The sequence below is a fragment of the Lepidochelys kempii genome, chromosome 6, assembly GCF_965140285.1.
Source record: "Lepidochelys kempii isolate rLepKem1 chromosome 6, rLepKem1.hap1, whole genome shotgun sequence".
In the NCBI taxonomy this organism is placed as follows: Eukaryota; Metazoa; Chordata; order Testudines; family Cheloniidae; genus Lepidochelys; species Lepidochelys kempii.
Window position 1 is genome coordinate 45,695,856 of NC_136385.1, and position 20,437 is coordinate 45,716,292.

Genomic DNA, 20,437 nt, shown 5'->3' on the forward strand with positions numbered 1-20,437 from the left:
AGTTTTCAGTATCTGAGGCTAAAGTATCTCCTAAACAAGACAAAAGAATGTATTCATACAGGGATAAACGTTCAAAACACAGTGGCTCCACTATGTCTGCAAACTGTGAAGATGCATGCAGAAAATGGTAACCATTACCCGATCCAAAGCCACGTGAAATCAACAGGAGTCTTTCTAATGACGTCAGCGTGCTTTGCATCAGACTTCATGTATGCAGGTAATTACCTCTGTGTGAACACGTTGTTTGCAGGTGCAATTAAACTGTAAATGTATTCCTTATTTTCATAACAGTAACATTTAGTACATATTCACGTTTTACCTTTTCAGAGCACTGGACAATATTAACAAATGAGTTCTCACATCTCTGTGAGATAGTTAACTACTGTATTATTATCTCTGATTCAGAGATGAGAAAACAGAGATTTAGAGAGGATGAGTACACTTGACCAAAGGGTTTCTGGCTCTGAACTCTATACTAAAACAATTAGGCCATGTTCAGAGAGAGGGTTCAGAGAAGAGCCATGAAAATGATTAAAGGATTGGGAAACTTGCCTTATAGTGAGAGTCTAAAGAAGCTCAATCTATCTATCATAACAAGCTGTCTGTAGTGTATATTATTAGTTTCTATGCTTGCAAGTTTGGCAATCTGTTTAAAAAAAAGAATATCTGTTCAACAGATTTTTTCCACAAGCGCTCACAGCTCTATTAGTGTACATACCCTTTTATGCACATGTTCCCTTTTATAATAAGCTGCTCTCCTTTGGCACGAGAGAGTAAAATAATATTTTCTCAGTGCCATTCTGTACACAGGCTTTTGATTCCATCATGTTATTGATTTGTTTTTATTTGCACCCAAAGGCCAAATACTATGAAAAGCTAGTCTCCTGATTTAAAATTTGCCTTTCATACCTAGAAAGCTCATGAGATTTCACTCTGAGATGCTAAGCTGTACACCAACTTTACATTTTCATTTATGTAGCGAATATCCTATAGTGAACATGCCAATTTTCAAATGCTTTGACTAAGATTTTAAACAATAAAAAATATTCCCGTACTTTCTTTTAAACGTTGAACGACTAGTCAAGTTGGAAACGTGGCACAGTTGAAATTGTCTTGCTATATCCTGCTAACAAAATGAGTTTTGGAGAAGTGAGGTAATTTACAAACCTTTTCCCTTTCCCTGAAATGTTAATTACTGAGAAACCTGATACATAAGGATACACACAAGACAAAGGTTTTAGTCAACACTGAGCTATAAGCTTGCTTTAACTACTGTTAAGGATAAAGTGGTTCCTAACATGATCTTGTCAGCTGTTGTGCACTGGGCCACACTGTGGCCCTGATCCTGTAATGGGAGCTGCGTGGGCATAAAGCCATCTACAGAAACTAAATCTGTGTTAAAATTATATTTAAAACATGTTCTAGCCCAGGGGTGGGCAAACTTTTTGGCCTGAGGGCCACATCAAGGTATGGAAATTGTATGGCGGACCATGAATGCTCACAAAATTAGGGGGTGGGTTGTGGGAGGGGGTGAGGGCTCCAGCTGGGGGTGCGGGCTCTGTGACGGAGCCAGAAATGAGGAGTTCAGGGTGCAGGAGGGGGCTCTGGGCTGGGGAAGGGTGGTGGGGTGCAGGGGAGGGAGCTTTGGACAGGGGCTGAGGGGTTCAGAGTGTGGGAGGGGACTCCAGGTTGGGGCAGAGGTTGGTATGTGGGAGACTGGGGGGTGCGGGCTGCTCTGGGGATGAGGGATTTGGGCTGCAGGAGGGTGCTCCAGGCTGGGACTGAGGGGTTTGAAGGGCAGCAGTGGGATCGGGGTGCAGGCTCCAGGCGGCGCTTACCTCAAGCAGCTCCTGGAAGTAGTGGCATGTCCCCTCTCTGGCTCCTATGCGGAGGCCCAGTGCCAGTCAGGTGGCTCTGTGCGCTGCCTCATCTGCAGGCGCTGCCCCTGCAGCTCCCATTGGCCATGGTTCCCGGCCAATGGGAGCTGCAGGTGTGGAGCTTGGGGTGGGGGCAGCACATGGAGCCCCCTGGCTGCCCCTACATGTTGGAGCCAGAGAGGGGACATGCTGCTGCTTCCAGGAGCTGTTCTGAGCTACGGCATGCGCAGAGCGGGGCAAGCCCCCAACCCCGCTCCCTGGACAGATTAAAAGGTCTGACAGGCCGGACATGTCCCGTGGGCCAGAGTTTGCCCACCCCTGTTCTAGCCTCATTCCCTATCCAGACAATTTAGCTTGACTGGAACCACGCTTACCTCAAGTGGCTCCCGGAAGCAACGGCATGTCCCTTCTCTGGCTCCTATGCGGAGGCGCAGCCAGGCAGCTCTGCATGCTGCCCTGTCTGCAGGCACAGCCTCTGCAACTCCCATTGGCTGGAAAGCATGGCCAATGGGAGATGTGGGGGCGGCTCTTGGGGCGTGGGCAGTGTGCAGAGCAGAGCCCCCTGGCTATCCCTTTGCATAGGAGCTGGAGGGGCACCATGCCGCTGCTTCCGGGAGCTGTGTAGAGCAGCCCCTGACCCTGCTCCCTGGCTGGAGCGGGGCAAGCCCCAGACCCTGCTCTGCAGCAGGAGCTTGAGAGCTGGATTAAAATGGCTGGAGTTTGCCCCCCTTTTTTAAAGTCTGATATCTTGTGAATGGTCAAGAATAGAAACACTTGCCAGTACAAAAGCTTTTAAGGGAAGAAAATATTTACAAGTACTAAGTGTGGTTTTCAAAGCTGAGTAGAGGATTCAGCTACACAACTCCCATTAAATAATTCATTAAAGGCTCACTCTCCTAGTGAGCTTTGAAAATCTCAACCACTGTTCCTACTGGGCTGGTGAGCAAAAAGAAAAACAACAAATTCCTGCTGAAAACACATCACCTTAAATCCAAAAATCACCCAGTAAAGCTTTTTTTTAAAAGCTTCAGTGTAGCTCCTATCCTATCACAGGATACCAATCTCAGTGTATTGCACCAAAAATATTCTTTTTTTTTTTTTGTATTGACTCAATAGGTAAAACACTTTAAAAAGATGTTATGTCTGACTTTCAGCTAGACCGATGTTCAGCATTACACACACACTCCGTTCACTTAAGAAGTTTCTGTTGGCTTGACGGAAATTTCTTGTTCCAGCATTATTCCCCATTTTAAGTGCAGGGAACCGCTCTCAAACTGGTGGAGTCTTTCAAAATAAAAGAAACTTTTTAAGTTCGGCCACTGTAAATATTATATTTGACAGAGGAAATAACATCTTTTTACATGCCTACAGTGGTTGCCTACTGTAGTCACATTATTTAGTTATCTAAGGAAACTGGCAAGTTTTTGAAGGAGACCAACATATTGGATAAAAACCTTAGGTAAACATATAGTTCTCATTATTTTGCTTCCATTTTATCCGTTAGCACATTTTCCTTTGCCAATCCAATAAAAGCGGACCAGTAGCTGTTTCAGAGAAAATACTCTTTTCTGGTTGACCACCAGTAAGTGCTGATGGCTGGAGTAATTCATATGCTCTTATTGGGCCAAAGGCCAAGTAATAAGGGCATTTTCTCAGCCAGACTAGCCATAATACAATGATGCCTAGCTTGGCTCACAGGCATCTTTTTGAAATACAGTAACATTTGGATGGGCCATAGATTTTAAATACAGTTCCTGTTTCAGAAAGATTGCAATGTTAATCACTTTAGGTTGCTTTAAAACTTTTAAAAGGCAAATAAAACTACATTAAGTATATTTATCCCAGGTACTGGTGCTTTATATAGAGAGTTAAATTCTTTCCTATTGCATTCATGCAACCCTGCTGATTTCAGTGCTGTTGCATCCATGTGACTGAGATCAGAAGTTGCCCCAGAAATGGAGCTCAGTAGCTGGGTGGACACAAAAAAAATGACAGAATGGAAATTAAATCAGAAGGAACTTGTCCAGTGCCAGAAATAAGCTACGGGATCATGAAGGCGATTTTTCCGGCTTTCAGAACTTTTTCAGTAAACTTGAATGATGGTAGCATCCCAAATAATTTATTTTTCTATGACAATTAGTGATTGAGCTATTTTAGCCCAATAAAATGAACACTTCATTGGCATTATTCAAGCATTTCTTTACTTTGCTGAGACTTTCACTGCATCTCTTCATTAACAAGAAGCAACATAATGAGAAAAAAGGATCTTTTCTTCCCTTCCCTCCCTCCCAAATTAACATTTCAGATAAACATATTTTTCCCATTATCACTGTGCTGTGCTTATCAATCTTGCCAGCCCTGCATATGCCAACATGACTTGAATGTGGCCTCATACAAAAACGTTATACGAGGGAAGTAAATCTTTGCTTCTCTGTTCTAATATGGAAGGAATGTGGGCTTTCCAGCCAAGGTTTGGATTTTGTCTTCTCCTATTTATTTTAAATCTTTTCAGACAAAAAAGGGAGACATTCACTGTTGCACCCATATTGTTAACTTTTGAACTGAGGTGCTCAAATACATGTTTAGCTGGAATTTGTATTATCTGATCAGGGAAAAAAGCCTGGCTAGGAGCCCCTGGATGTCCCGGTTTTAGTGGCTATGCAGACCCCAACGTATAAGATACAATTGGCAAAACAGGACAGAAACACAGATGGTAACATTTAAATGTTATGGGTTTGTTATTTTTTTCATAAGTCATTGAAGAATATGTGCAAATCAGAATTCTGAAAATTATTCTCCAAAGATGGATGGGTGACAGAACAAGACTATTGAGCTCAGCAAGACATTAGCTAATAGCATTCAAATGAAGTCCAACAGGGATCAATTCTGGGTCTGGTTCTGTTCAGTATCTTCATCAGTGATTTAGATAATAGCAGACAGAGTGCATTTATAAAGTTTGCGGACAATACCACGCTGGGAGGAGTTGCAAGTGCTTTGGAGGACAGGATTAAAATTCAAAATGATCTGGGCAAACTGGAGAAATGGTCTGAAGTAAACAGGATGAAATTCATTAAGGACAAATACAAAGTACTCCACTTAGGAACAAACAATCAGCTGTACACACACACACACACACACACACACAACATGGGAAATGATTGCCTAGGAAGGAGTTCTGCCTACTGTGGAAAGGGATCTGGGGTTCAGAGTGGATCAGAAGCTAAATATGGGTCAACAGTGTAACATTGTTGCAAAAAAACCAAACATCATTTTGAGATGTATTAGCAGGAATGTTGTAAGCAAGACATGAGAAGTAATTCTTCCACTACTCCACGCTGATTAGGCCTCATCTGAGTATTGTGTCCAATTTTGGGTGTCACATTTCAGGAAAGACGTGGACAAATTGGAGAAAGTTCAGAGGAGAACAATAAAAATGATTAAAGGTCTAGAAAACATGACCTATGAGGAGAGATTGAAAAAATTGGGTTAGTTTAGTCTGCAGAAGAGAAGATTGAGGAGGACATGATAACAGTTTTCAAGTAGATAAAAGGTTGTTAAAAGGAAGACAGAGAAAAAATGTTCTCTTTAACCTCTGAGGACAGGACCAGAAGCAACGGGCTTAAATAGCAACAAGGGCAGTTTAGGTTGGACATTAGGAAAAACTTCCTGTCAGAGTGGTTAAGCACTGGAATAAATTGCCTAGGGAGGTTGCAGAGATTTTAAAGAGCAGGTTAGACAAACACTTGTCAAGGATGGTCTAGATAATAGTTAGTTGAGCCTTGAGAGCAGGGGACTGCACTAGAAGACCTCTCAAGGCCCCCTCCAGTACTACGATTCTATGATTGTTCACCCCTCTAGCAGATCATTAGGGAGTTGGAGATTTAGGGCCCTAATTCATGAAGTCAATGGGACTTCTTAAAGGTCAGCACATACTTATGTGTCTTACTCTTTGTGACATTTTGAAATGAACCCTTTAGAAGAAGAAAGTCTGCAAGTGAAACATTTGGAAAAAGCCGTGGAAAGCCATAGAATCATAGAATATCAGGGCTGGAAGGGACCTCAGGAGGTCATCTAGTCCAACCCCCTGCTCAAAGCAGGACCAATCCTCAATTAAATCATCCCAGCCAGGGCTTTGTCAAGCCTGACCTTAAAAACTTCTAAGGAAGGAGATTCCACCACCTCGCTAGGTAATGCATTCCAGTGTTTCACCACCCTCCTAGTGAAAAAGTTTTTCCTAATATCCAACCTAAACCTCCCCCACTGCAACTTGAGACCATTACTCCTTGTCCTGTCCTCTTCTACCACTGAGAATAGTCTAGAACCATCCTCTCTGGAACCACCTCTCAAGTAGTTGAAAGCAGCTATCAAATCCCCCCTCATTCTTCTCTTCTGCAGACTAAACAATCCCAGTTCCCTCAGCCTCTCCTCATAAGTCATGTGTTCCAGACCCCTAATCATTTTTGTTGCCCTTCGCTGGACTCTCTCCAATTTATTCACATCCTTCTTGAAGTGTGGGGCCCAAAACTGGACACAGTACTCCAGATGAGGCCTCACCAATGTCGAATAGAGGGGGACGATCACATCCCTCGATCTGCTTGCTATGCCCCTACTTACACATCCCAAAATGCCATCGTCCTTCTTGGCAACAAAGGCACACTGCTGACTCATATCCAGCTTCTCGTCCACTGTCACCCCTAGGTCCTTTTCCGCAGAACTGCTGCCTAGCCATTCGGTCCCTAGTCTGTAGCTGTGCATTGGGTTCTTCCGTCCTAAGTGCAGGACCCTGCACTTATCCTTATTGAACCTCATCAGATTTCTTTTGGCCCAATCCTCCAATTTGTCTAGGTCCCTCTGTATCCTATCCCTGCCCTCCAGTGTATCTACCACTCCTCCCAGTTTAGTATCATCCGCAAATTTGCTGAGAGTGCAATCCACACCATCCTCCAGATCATTAATGAAGATATTGAACAAAACTGGCCCCAGGACCGACCCTTGGGGCACTCCACTTGACACCGGCTGCCAACTAGACATGGAGCCATTGATCGCTACCCGTTGAGCCCGACAATCTAGCCAACTTTCTACCCACCTTATAGTGCATTCATCCAGCCCATACTTCTTTAACTTGCTGACAAAAATACTGTGGGATCAATCAAGAATACTGTGGGATCCATCAATACAGGGGTTCTGCTTTGTTGAGAGAGGGTGGCTCTGAAATGGATATACAAGATGATCTGCACCCTATGTGCATGGTGGAATTGAGCTCTGCACTGGTCCTGCATGGCCCACCGTGGAAAAGGGGTTGGGGACAGACCGGGATGTGACCACTGGGTCTGTGCTTACATGAACATTAATGTGATGTCTATATCCTCTAGAGTCTAGTTCATGAGTTCTCACCTGGGTGGTTGCAAACAGGTGTCACACTACTCTTCCCATATTGCTAAATGGGAGGGAGATCCTGGCTAGGTGGGAGGGGAGAACTGGTGTATATCCTGGTATGGAAAGGGTTCAGAACCACCATGGCCTAGTCAGCTTTGAAAATGTATTTTAAATATTTACATTGTAACCCTCATTTCAGCACCTTCTGAGCTGACTGACTCTTCTGAGCAGAGCTTTCATTTAAAGGTGGTGAAGTGGGTACTTAAAACTGATATGAAAGACAGTCTCTCACTTGAACCTCCTCTATTTCCATGACTAGAAATGGGTTTGACACAAAGTTTGAATGCAAATGCTGATCCAAAGTTAAGGTGTTTGGATCCAGGGTATTTGATCAGGCACATCTCTATCCACGGCTTGAGATCTTGTTGATTATCATCTTATATTTGTTTTCAATTCTGTTATTCTCTTTTACAATCACGATTGTCATTATAGTTTGCTCCTGGCTACCATGCTATTTGTCATATATCCCATCTGGCATGGCAAAGCAATCCACATCCACAGAGTGTTATGAGTGATTACATTTTCTAATGTGAAGCCAAGAATAATTCTGATCCAGCTACAATAAATTAATCCCCAAGAAGGGTCCTACATCTTGAAGCGTAACATATCAAAGGTGATTACATTGCTGGCAGAACTAGGACATTTGAAAAACTAGCTCACCCATAAAATGTGAGACGCAGGAAACCAATCCTTTTGCCAAGTTTAACCAACTCTCCCTGTCTAGTGGCAGCTCCTGTTAACAGCACAATTCCTACTTTTTTAAGGGTGGAAAGCCACTTGTAGGCACTTTCGTCACTGTGTAAGACTTCTTCAAAAGACATATTTAGGAGCTGCAGATCTGAGCCCCAATATTTACATTCTGTAAGACAAAAAATATTGAAGCAAACTTTTAGTTATTATCTTTATTATTTCTTATTTGTATCACTGTAGTTATTTCCATGTTCAAGGTTAGGACATATTCACAATATTAAACTATTTTAAAGTAATGCTTTGCTTTTGTGTATTTCTGAATATGGTCCCAGTCCTGCAATTAGATTTGCACGACGGGACCCATGTGGAGCCTTTGGTACATACATATCACAAACAAACAGTTTTCTAGAAGTAAAATACATCAAACAAACATATAAATAACATTTTAAACCATGTATAATCTGAAAGGAATATTATATTGCAAACCAAAGCAGAAGTGCCTCCCTCTCTCTGAATATATGGACTAAAAGAGTGAAAACTGTCAATACTCAGTTTCTTTAATGTTTTGTTTCATGCTATGCTGTTATTTTTATTCATTGTTTGTATTAGAGTAGCACCTAGAGACTCCAGTCAGGACTGATGTCCCATTGTGATTGGTACTGTATGGACACAGAGTAATAGAGAATCCCTTCCTTGAAGAGCTAACAATCAACATACCAAGATAGGCCAGATGAATGTGTTAATGTATGATTTTAAAAACAGAATAATTAAAATGGTTTCATCTAAAACACATCAACAAAAAAGAAAAGAAAATTCACTCAACATATAAAAAAGTTACAATTCCCAGTTAGAGTTAAAATCGACAATACAGAATGCTCTGTAGTGTGTAGTTACAGGACAAACACTACCTTGCTTTCAGTGTCTTTTCCTATGTGTATTTGTTGTAGATATTTAACACTATTTCACACAGATGTTATTTTGGTAATTGAGGCCCAAGAAGTTAAGAAACCTTAACATAATTAGAATATGGAGAATGCTCCATACTTATCAACGATTCAGTGAAGAAAAAGAATTTACATTCTGGCCACTGTCATCAAAAATGATTTCTAAAAGATGTTCGTTCACGTTTGGCCTATAATACAAACAAACAATATATATTTGTGAACTATATATACGTGAACTGTGTGTGTGTATATATGTGTGTGCCACAAGACTGCAGAAAATGTATGCATATTATATTTTTACTAATAAAAGTACAAATATATTATTAATATAGCACCATAAATGTACCCTGCATTTTACAAACACAGAAAAAAGACATGCTCCTTGCCTCAAAGAGCTTTTATTAAAGAGCCAAATTGCGGCTATCCCCCCTTGAGTGCATTAGTGGGGGCAGAGAACACAGGGAGTTGTTTCCCCTCTGTCTCCAAGCAGAAGGCAGTCAGCATGCTGAAGTATGTGCTCCTGAGTGGGAGACTACTGTTGACTGCAGCGCCGTGCACTCCAAAAGTAACACGATCAGGTGAGGTGGCTGGAGGGGGCGTGGGCAATGCTTTTTTCAAGGCGGAGTACATGCCACTTCTGAGAGTACTCACATAAACATTCTGCAGAAAATCTCCAGTCATTATCACTCTGGAACTACAATTCCATCACTGGTGGATTAAGACTAAATGCAGCTCTGATCCAACCTAGCTCCTCCTCGCCAAAGAAAAACAGAAGGCCCACAACAACAAATCAAAGCTCCCGCCCCAACCCCCCTGCTTGTTTCTCATATATTTCTATTTGATTCAGATAAATAACCTTTCTATAATCTGAAAATCACCTTACCATAGTGCAAATAGAAAACAGGCACATCTCCATTTCCATCCTGGTGCAAGGCCAAGCACAATTTAATCCTTGTGTGGAGGGAGGGTAGCTACTACACTGGCCTCTTCAAAGTGGGCTCAGGAAGGGATGAGCCATTGCCACACTGCCCCCTTTGCATCAACAACATTGGAGGGCGTGGGAGGGTGCACAGCACATGCTGAAAAACGTTGGCTCAGCAGCCACTCTCTCCCTGTGCTCTGAGGGCCACTGTGCCTAGGCAATTTGCTTGCCTGGAACTCCACTGGGTTGGTCAGACTCTGCATCATGTCCATCCCAGAGCTGTGGTGGCTTAAAGACACAATCAGTCCTTGCATATTTATACAGGCTATAAACCATGAGAGGGGGATTCTGTTTTGCTCCACATACAGAACTCAGATGTACCTGTCATTGATATTACCCCAGTAGCGGAGCCACACACACAGGAGCTCTGAAGTCTAAGGGGAAGTTTTTGCTTACGTCAGGGAGAGCAGGATAATCATATCATATATGTGTTATGCTATTCCATATTTCAGAAGAAAGTAAACCCATAACTTCCCAATGTTTCAAAGGGATACCTAGGTTTTACTCATCCAATGGGACAAATATGATCAAATGCTATGTACCCCTGAAAACTAAGGGTTATCTGCTCATATGCTTTTATATAGTTTCAGCTGCCCAAATGCCCTAAATCTAGCATGGCTATTCTAAGGATGCCTTAAGCCTACAGTCTGAGCCAGCAACTGGGTAAGAGTTACTGATTTCCATTTTTAACAATATGGTTTTCTTTACCCCTTACTGAGTCTTAAAGCAACCACATTTTATTTGAGTTGGAGAGTTCAGGAACAGAAAAGCTTCCTAATACAGAGAGATATATGGGTTCCAGGGGAATGCTGCACTCAATATGAATTAAAAGTAAATTAAATGGACTGTCACTAGAAGAAAACACTCCTGGGTTCTTTCTTTTGTTCGGGTTTTCCTGAGGAGGAATGTTTTCTGCATTCAGACAATATGTTCTGATGCCAGTTCAGGGGAAAAAAAAAGATTTACAAAAAGCCAGACAGAAATTTATAGTTGGAAAAGAAAGTACAAATTATATAGTACCGTTGTATTAGGGTAGATTTTTCACAAGTGACGAAGAAATACATAATTCACAAGAGACGAGGCTTTCCATGAGATATAATATTTAGGTCATCTTCTCACCATAGGAAACGTTATAAAGTTTGACTACAGTTATTTTCAATAAAAGATCACTGTAAGTCATACTGCAAATTTTGGGCTAGACTCTGGCGTTCAAAGACAGAGCTAAATAGTGGGGGATACTCTGAGCAGCAGTTCCTGGAGTCATTCTGCTTACAGGGGACAAAGACAGACAGCAAGCCTCCAGGAGGGCTTTGGGAGAACATTCAGAAATGGTGGTTACTACAGCACTTAAAGCCATGGTCTCACACCCATTAATGTCAGTGCAAGCTGTGCTACTGACTTCAGTGCTTGCAAAATCAGTCCCCAAAATAATGCAACATAGAATCCCTCCGCCATTGACCTTGGACAGCCAGCCAGTGCAGAAGACAGACGAGGACATGGCAATGGCAGACTAGCTTTTGGGGTGTCTTGCTCCACAGCTGCCTATGCCTCTCCACTGCCTGGGGGTCAGGCAGTGTGAGAATCTAAATTCTGGCTGCCCCTGCACCCTCTCTCCTCTTGCAAGTGCAGCCAGAATCTGGACCATTATTTAGGACAAAAATGTGGCAAAGCCTTTCTCCCTCTTATTTTTCCTCTTCTTTTAACTCTTATACTCCTTCCTATTCCTGTCTCCTCTTGTCCTTTCCCTCCAAGGGGCATTCTTACATTTAGGGAGACCGTGTGTGTGATGAGGGCAGCCCTAAGTCTCACTGAACACTGACAAATGCACAGCTGGAAACCAATCTGGCTCACCTGTGTGTTAGTATTGTTAAAATATGTATTAGATTTACAGAGGTGTTTCAGACTTTATAAAATGCTTGTGAGTTGCTGCATGCATTAATCTCACTTATTATATCTGTATCCCGCATTATAAGGTAATATTTAAGTGTTTTCTTTGTAACTACAAAAAGCGGTTGCTATGAAACTGAAAATGTTCTCAGTCAGAGAAACATTACCAACTGTGAAATACTAGTTTACCCCAAGAGGTGTCATCTCCTGCCCAACAAAAGAAGGCCAATAGACACCAGACGAACCAATGTGGAACATCAGTGGACAAAAGACTCTGTTGATTGCTCCCTCTACACCCATGAAGAGGAGATGTGCACAAACACTCATCCCATCACAGCCTGAACTCTGGGGGGAAGGGAACAAAAATCCCTGACCAGTGGGATCTGTATCACTATGCTGCTTGGAACTTGCAGAGGGCAATATTTCTAAGTATAAGCAAGGGATCCCCAAGCTGCTTAGCTTGGGTTAGCCCAAAAAGGCAAATAGCAAAAAGCACATCACAGTAGCTTCTATTACTTTTTGAAACCTAAGATTAAATCATTTGTGTGTGTATGTTTACCTGCTTTAACCTTGTAAAGAACTCTCATTTCTTTTTCCTAGTTAATATCTGTAGTCAGGTTATCACAGGATTGGCTACAACAGGAGTGGCCAACCTGTGGCTCCAAAGCCACATGCGGCTCTTCAGAAGTTAATATGCGGCTCCTTGTATAGGCACCGACTCTGTGGTTGGAGCTACAGGCCCCAACTTTCCAATGTGCCGGAGCGTGCTCGCTGCTCAACCCCCTGGCTCTGCCAGAGGCCCTGCCCCCACTCCACCCCCTCCCTTCCCATCCCCTCCCCTAAGCCTGCCATGCACTCACTCCTCCCCCTTCTCCCCCGAGCCTCCTGCACGCAAGAAAACAGCTGACTGGGAGGTGCGGAGGTGCTGCCAGTGGGTGGGAGAGCTGCTGACGTATTACTGTAGCTCTTTGGCAATGTACATTAGTAAATTCTGGCTCCTTCTCAGGCTCAGGTTGGCCACCCCTGGGCTACAAGCATTGTCTTTGGTGAGAGATCTAAAGGTACAATTGACCTGGGTAAATGACTCGTCCTTTGGGAATGGGAGTAACCTACATATTATTGTGATTTCTGGTGTAAGGCATCATTTATCACAAAGGCAAGTTTGCCTTGGTGGCAAGATAGACTGGGGTACTCAGGGGGGCTGTCTGTGACTCCATGGTTAAGCTGCTGTAGTGCTTGGAGTTCATACCTGTTACTTGGTTAGTGAAAACCTAAGTATAGAACTCACAACGAATTTGGGGTTTATGCACTGCTTCTTCTTCCTGCCCCAAGGTTGACACTCCTGTTTGTGAGCCACTTCAGACAGCTTGATACTTTTTCAAGAGAGACATGCCTGGTATGGGTCCCAAATACTGTATGGGATTTCTCCTTGTCCCAGAATCCTGAACATGGGGCTTCTCACTTGTGTCCAGTGATGGATTTTTAACTCATACAGGGTCTTTTTGTTCTAGCCAGACATTTCCCTGTGCTCCAGTATTGAGGGGAACTATGAGTCAGCATATAGTCCAGGCCTGAGAGGTGACTGAGGGAGTTCCACTAAAATGCAGACCTCTGTGCAACCACAGGCTTGACACATGCTACAGCTGGCCTTCCACCTTCTTCCTCTTCCTGATTTATTGTCCCTTCCCAGCTCAGTGTGGAAGCTCTGTTCATGCCATTCCCTTCACCATCAAGCCCAGTCCTCTCATTTTCGGCAATACTCATCTCCCTCGGCCTATAGCATGTAGACACAGTGAAGCAAGAAATTTAGTGAGCCTCTCTCACATTTCATAGTTTCTTTCTGGTAGTTCTGATGGTATGAAATACCATAAAGATCCAGGTACAAAATTCTATTTCTCTTAAAATGTACCAGGTATAATGGTGATGTAATATCTGTAAAGAATAGGACAGAATGGTGTCATTTAGCTGTCAACCTGAGTAAGGGACAGCGTGCCATTGTATGGGCCCATGGGGAACACATGGACAGACTGTGGCTTCTGGCTCCCTTGAGAGATCGTGCCTGCAAACAGCTCAGCATGCAGGGAATTGTGCACAGTTCACAATCCTTGAACACGCTACAGCTTTTTCCAACTCCCACACATTATAGCCATTTCAATTTGTGGACTGGCATGCAGATGTGAATCTGCCACGGCCATACCACCTACCAGCCCCTTTTGGGGTGATGTGAATCCCAGGGACCTCCAAGGGAGAAGTTTCTGTGTTCTCCTGAGTGCAGGAACCATTTCTGTGACAGGATGTTACACAAGGTATGCAAAGGAGGAGACTATGTGCACTCTTCTCTTGCCCCTGCCTATCCTAGGCACACTGATTCACAAATGAACATGTAAAGCAGAACAACTGAGCTAGAGCAGACAGTTGCCTTGCGTGGCTGTGAAAGTACTCCCTGTCAGACAAGTGCTGAGTAAAAGAATGCAGCTGTTCTCTGTTTCTTGCGACCCATGAAAGGAGATTATTACATGTGCTGAGGGAAAACCTTTCCAATTATTTATGTATGAAGAAAGTTAATTTCAAAAGTAACCCTTGGGAACCCTCCCAAGAATTTCGTTCTGTGATGAGTGAGGTTATAACATTGACTGTTGTAATAAACTGAATCTAAAGCAGACATCCACATCTTTGGTTACATAACAGCCACCACAGAGTACAGAAGGGAATGATACCGTTGATGCTTTCCTAGTTATCCGAGTCCTTATTTTATTCAGCTGAGCAGGGAAATAAAAAGGAGTCAGGCTCCTCTCTCTCCTCCCACCCTTTCTAGCCTACATGAATCCTGGGTTCTGCTCTGTGGATACAACCTCCTGCAAGCAAGTAGCTGGGGTGTGGACTGAGCATTGGCTCACTTCCCTCCATTTGCTGCCCTAGAATGAGAGGAGAGTAAGGTACACCCTTTAAAGGGCTGCAATAACCAAGAGGAAAGCAGTGGGGAACTGTGACTCTTGGAGGATCTTCCCAGGGATGCTGCTGAGGTAGAGAAGTCATGAACAACCCCAGGTTGAGCCTCAATCTATCCCTTGATCTAGCTGAAAAAAAAAAAAAGAATACTGATATGCTCCAAGTCTGGTATTTATCTTCTAGATGATTAGGGCTTGTCTTCATTGCAACAGTCAGTTTGAATTAGTACATTTGAGTCATTCCACTTCAGCTAGTTTAGCTCGAGTGACTGACCAGACCGCTGTACGAAACACCAGAGCTACACAGCGTGATTCGGTTAGCAGCACTGTGTTACTGGATTAGCAGCAGATGAATTGTTGCAACTCAGACTCCTATATTCCCACTGCATTATTAGCTCCAGCATCAGCAGCACTGGAGCTTTGACAACCTTCCTTGGGTCAGCTAGCTCGAGCTTAGAGCACCACGTAACTTGAGGTAGAGACTTGTGTGTGTGGACAGGACTCAGTGTAGTAGCAAAACTCAAGTTATAGCTTGAGCTAACAACACAGCGAAGACAAGCTCTTAGTTAAAGTCTTGCCAGTTCTCGTGATTTTTTTCATGAGTTTTGTGGCACTTGATGTTTTACTTTAAGCTCCAACTCCTGGAGAGAAGTGCCTCTGAGAGATCTCAAACTTCCATAAATAAGGGAAGTTTCTAAGCCTCATGGTTGCGGAGAAAAGCTTGAAAATGTGACCTGAGTGTATCCTAAAGTATCAGAAACCAGGAGGCAAACAGTGATTTCCTAACAGGGCTGGATGGGGTATAATGCAGCTCATCCTAACCACCCCCACTTTTCTTCCGTCCTACCCAGCTCTGTGGAGGTGACTAATACCATTTTCCTTTCATGTAGGAGAGGGGAGATTGACACACGCAACTGGTCTCTTCTGTGCATGGAATGGTGCACCAGGGTGTTGATCCCGCCCAAAGAAAAGACAATTTGACGTAATAAGTGTTTCAGTTGTCTTACTTCTTCACTGTTTTGATTTTAATTTCTTACATCCTTACCACGAAAACAGAGTTACATAGGAAATGTTGTCTTAATTAGCCAAATTGCCAGGCTGAAGAGTCATGTAGGTTATTTTGTTGTTATGCATGTAATATCATGTGTTCCTGACTCTGCCAGCTGAGAGACTGACTGGATTTTTTGATGAGTTACTTGAAATGTAAATTTTCTACAATCAAAAATGTTTACGGTCTTCTAATAGATAGGTTCAGCAAACCTGGGTTCTGCTCAGAAATCTACTACTCACACAGCAGTTAATCTTAAACAAATCACTTCATCTCTCTGTGCTTCAATGTTCACCTCAATGTCAGATTTATGGGGTCCATCCTAAAATGAACAAGACCCTCTGCGAGAAATAGCTGGGAACACTTTTGCAATCTCTCTCTCTCAAGGGAATTCCCAGGTTACACTATGTTCCTGGCCAAGAAGATGTTACTCAATCTTAGGAAGTGGGAGAGCAGCCATTGGGGGCTGTCAACAGCCACAGCAAACTATAAACCATACAACAGTGCACTATAACTGTATCCCAAACTAGCCACAATGTGGAAAGCCACAGTAGCCTGACAAGGCGGCCTCCAAAAGGAGATGAAAGACCTAGGTAATAGCAGAAAGCTCACCAAGAGAATATACAGGAAAAACATCTTCAGATCTGAGCCTCAAGCAGTTTTTGCATTAGCTGAAAAGTTGTTATTGGAGGGCTGAAAAACTATTTCCCAACAGTCTACAAGTTCTTATCTAAATTCAGCAGCGCAGATTGGACAGCACTGGCAGTAGATTGCGGGCTGTGACTGAGTAGTACTTTATTATATATCTCTACATATTCCATAGATCTTGCCAAGATTTTCCTCTCGTGAGCCCCACGTCTGATCCAGTCCCTCTGAAAGCTTATTCAAGTTTTATTGGGATGTGAAAGCAATCTTGTAAAAAGGCTGATCATTGAGGCAGTGTTCCCAATCTTAAACTACATCAATAGTTCATACTGTATCTCAGATTTATTTTTTAAACAGTCAATAATTTATATATATTAGTACCATGATGACTGACAGCAATCATATAAATTAATCTGATGTGGAATAGTCATTTGAGCTAGAAAGAAAATACTCTGGGCAAAAACTCTAGGCAATTATGTACATAACAAATCACCAATTTACTTGTTCCAGCAGTTACAATCAATGGAATATATTCATAAATGTAGGTGAAGTACTAGAAATGGTTTCGAGATTTCCAAGCCTAAATTTAGGTTTGGCACTTTGCTGTTAATATAACTAGAGAGAGTTTTGGAAACACTCCATTACGGTCACCAAGGTGAGGTCCCAGTTTCATAGGATTTAAAGGGAAACCATCAACTTAAAATCTAGTCACTTTAAAAAAAGCTTACTACCCCTGACCCTAAGTGCACTTGCCTATATCTGTGGTTTTATGGGGATGGTGTTGGTGTTTGCTTTCCCCTGCTTCTGAGTGAAAGACCCACAAAAGCTACAGGAAAAGCGGACTTTCTGACTATATAGTGGAAACAGCGAAAGAGACTGTACAAAGTGCTGTCAAATATACAAAATAAACAGAAAATAGATAATATCATTTTAACTTTATTTCTGTCAGTTACACTAATTTTAGATGTTCCTTGTAACTACACAAAATGGAAAATTTCCAGATAGAAGTATGATTTCTAACTCAGTGGCGCTTTAATTTTTTGTTGTTTAGAAATTTGGTAACATCTGTGAACGGCACTGCAATTCATTTTCCTTTGAGACACTTGTTATGTTGTAAGTGTGTATCATTCACTCTTCCTTCCTTTAACCCAGATTTCCAAAGAAACAAGAGATCAATCTTGTAAAATATTTAAAATCAAACTTTGCTACTGTAAAGTCTCCTACTGTATTTAATTTTCCTGAACCCCACAAGGAATTGGCAGCCCCCCAATGTCAGACAAATATTCACCAACAACCACACACCACACAACAGCAACACCAACCCAGGAACCATCCCCTGCAACAAACCCCACTGCCAACTCTGTCCACATATCTACTCAAGTGACACCATCACAGGACATAACCACATCAGCCACACCATAAGGGGCCCGTTCACTTGCACATCCACTAATATGATATATACAATCATTTGCCAGCAATGACCCTCTGCCATGTACATTGGCCAAACTGGACAGTCTCTACACAAATGAATAAATGGACACAAAGTGGACATGAAGAATTATAACATTCAAAAACCAGTGGGAGAGCATTTTAACCTCCCTGGCCACTCAATTTCAGACTTAAAAGTGGCCATTCTTCAACAAAAAAACTTCAAAAACAGACTTCAACAAGAAACTGCAGAACTGGAATTCATTTGCAAACTTGACACCAACAAATTAGGCCTGAATAAAGACTGGGAATGACTGGGTCACTACAAGTAATAATCTCCCATCAACTGTTGACTATGGGCCATTCACCCTGATGGAATTGGCATAGTTAAAAATTACTTTTTGTAGTACTACTCTGTTGACATTCGCATCTTCTTGTCAACAGTTGGGAATGGGACACATACACCCTGATTGAATCATTGACTCTCCTGCTTGGTAAAGCAGCTCCCATCTTTTCTTGTGCTGTATATTTATGCCTGCCTACTGTAATTTTCACTCCATACATCTGATGAAGTGGGTCATAGCCCTCAAAAGTTTATGTTCTAATAAATTTGTTAGTCTTTAAGGTGTCACAAGACTCCTCATTGTTTTTGTTGAAATAGACTAACACAGCTACCCCTCTGAAACTCTTATGCTCAAATAGATTTATTAGTCTCTAAGGTGCCACAAGTACTCCTTTTCTTTTTTCTGTTATAAGGGAGGACAAGCTAATTGCCTTATGTTAATCAGTGTAACTGGATTATCTGTGCATGCATAGTAAATAGAATGTTAACTTCAAAGTGATGGGACAGTGTGTGCTCAACAAAGAAGAATCCTCAGTCACATGCTGTGCTCAAAACATTTAACAGCCCATTTCAACTATAAAAGTGAAACCTCTGGCCTGATACTTTCATCTCTAGGCTGCTGAACTTTGAACGGGGAAAGTTTAAACCGTGGGACTGAGATCTTCCAAACAGTCATTTGGAATACCCTGGAAAATGTATAGAAAGACTTTAACAAACTTTACATCTAAGCTGCCCTGGATTTTGCCCTGTTGAGATAATTTCAAATAAACTTTTGCAAACCAACAGATATAACATCACTGCTATGATCCTGATCTGTGAACACTGACAAATCACTTGTATGTATGTATATGATTCCTTAACCATTAATAACTCTTTTCTTTTATTAATAAATTTGTAGCTAGTTTACTAAGGATGGCTGACAGTGTGTTATCTGGGAAAGATCTGAGGGTAAGTGTCTGACCCTTTGGGATTGGTAGAACTTTAAGTACGGTGAATAGGGTTTTCAATAACCCCTCACTATATTAGACTTAGTTGGATGGGAACCAAGGGCTAGAATGCCTAAAAGGGGCTGGGTTTGGCATATTGTAACCAGTGTGGTAATACAGAAGTTCTTTTGTTACTGGCTTGGTGAATCTATTTCTTGCAGTCTGCCCTGAGTGTGACATTCTCTGGGTATCCCAACCTGACACCTGGTCACAGAGGCACAATCTGTTCCCAAGTCGCCCACTGTGCAGGGGCTGCAGATACTGCTGTCTTCTCCCTTTCAGTATAGTACGCTCACTCTGAGCTGGTGTGGAATGGGAAGCCATGGCCGTTCCTCTTCCCGAACCCTTTGGAGGTGGTATTGATTATATTTACTGAGAGAAAATTTCACTCATTCATCTGCTAGCAATGGAATTCTTCTAACTGACTCTTGAAGAGCTTTATTATTTGTGCCTTCTTCCTTGGAAAGCTGCTCCATGAATATATAATAGCACTAACAAACAGAAACAGATCAGTTCCATATGACTTATGGTTCAAATTCTGTCCACAACATATAGGGTGGGGTTTTCAGAAGTGCTTAGTGTTGACCTAACTCTGGTCCTATTGATAAATTTCCTGTTTAGATGGGAGCAGAGTTAAGTCAATCCTAAGGTCTTTTGAAAATCCCTTCCATGCAGTACAAAGAACACAGTCACATTTAAAATAACTTCCACAAAGAACTGTGAAATTGTGCCAGAGAAGGGCAAAATCTTCACAATGAAGGAACTGATTTGTATCTCCTTCTAAAAGATGGTGCCTTTTGAAACTAAGGCCAATTTTAATATAATGGGGGAAGGAAAAAATTTAGAGAAAAGAAAATAATTATGACGACACTATCCAGGGATATATGCCAAAGGGTCATCTCGGAGGTTGCAGATAAGACGGACATGTAGGAAACCCTAGATAACACTGATCTTGCTGGATTTTTCCCTCCTTTTATCCATATGCAGACTGTGAGATTTACAGACTACAAAACTAAAAATGCCAAACAAATATTCTTCAAACATAGGGAAACCTGTGTTAGATCAAATAGTTCTTTGGTTAAAACTTCTGGCAGAGCTCTCTGAGGAAGCTTGCACACTGCTTCCGTGTACTGTGGCTGTACCATCAGTTTCTCCTGTCCACATGCAGTACAATTTACTCACTATAGGCAGAGCTATCATTAAGGTTGCTCAACACTTTCCAT

The 20,437-nt window shown here is 42.2% G+C and overlaps 1 protein-coding gene across 3 annotated transcripts in view; it reads right to left on the reverse strand.

Moving 5' to 3' along the window:
* Nucleotides 1-20,437, reverse strand: part of BBOX1 (gamma-butyrobetaine hydroxylase 1) — a 74,649-nt gene that overhangs the window by 21,915 nt on the left and 32,297 nt on the right. For all 3 annotated transcript variants that reach the window (XM_073347797.2, XM_073347795.2, XM_073347796.2), the window contains one exon: nucleotides 7,974-8,172. In XM_073347797.2, the coding sequence (XP_073203898.1) occupies nucleotides 7,974-8,172 (199 nt within the window). The remainder of the gene's footprint in view (nucleotides 1-7,973; nucleotides 8,173-20,437) is intronic.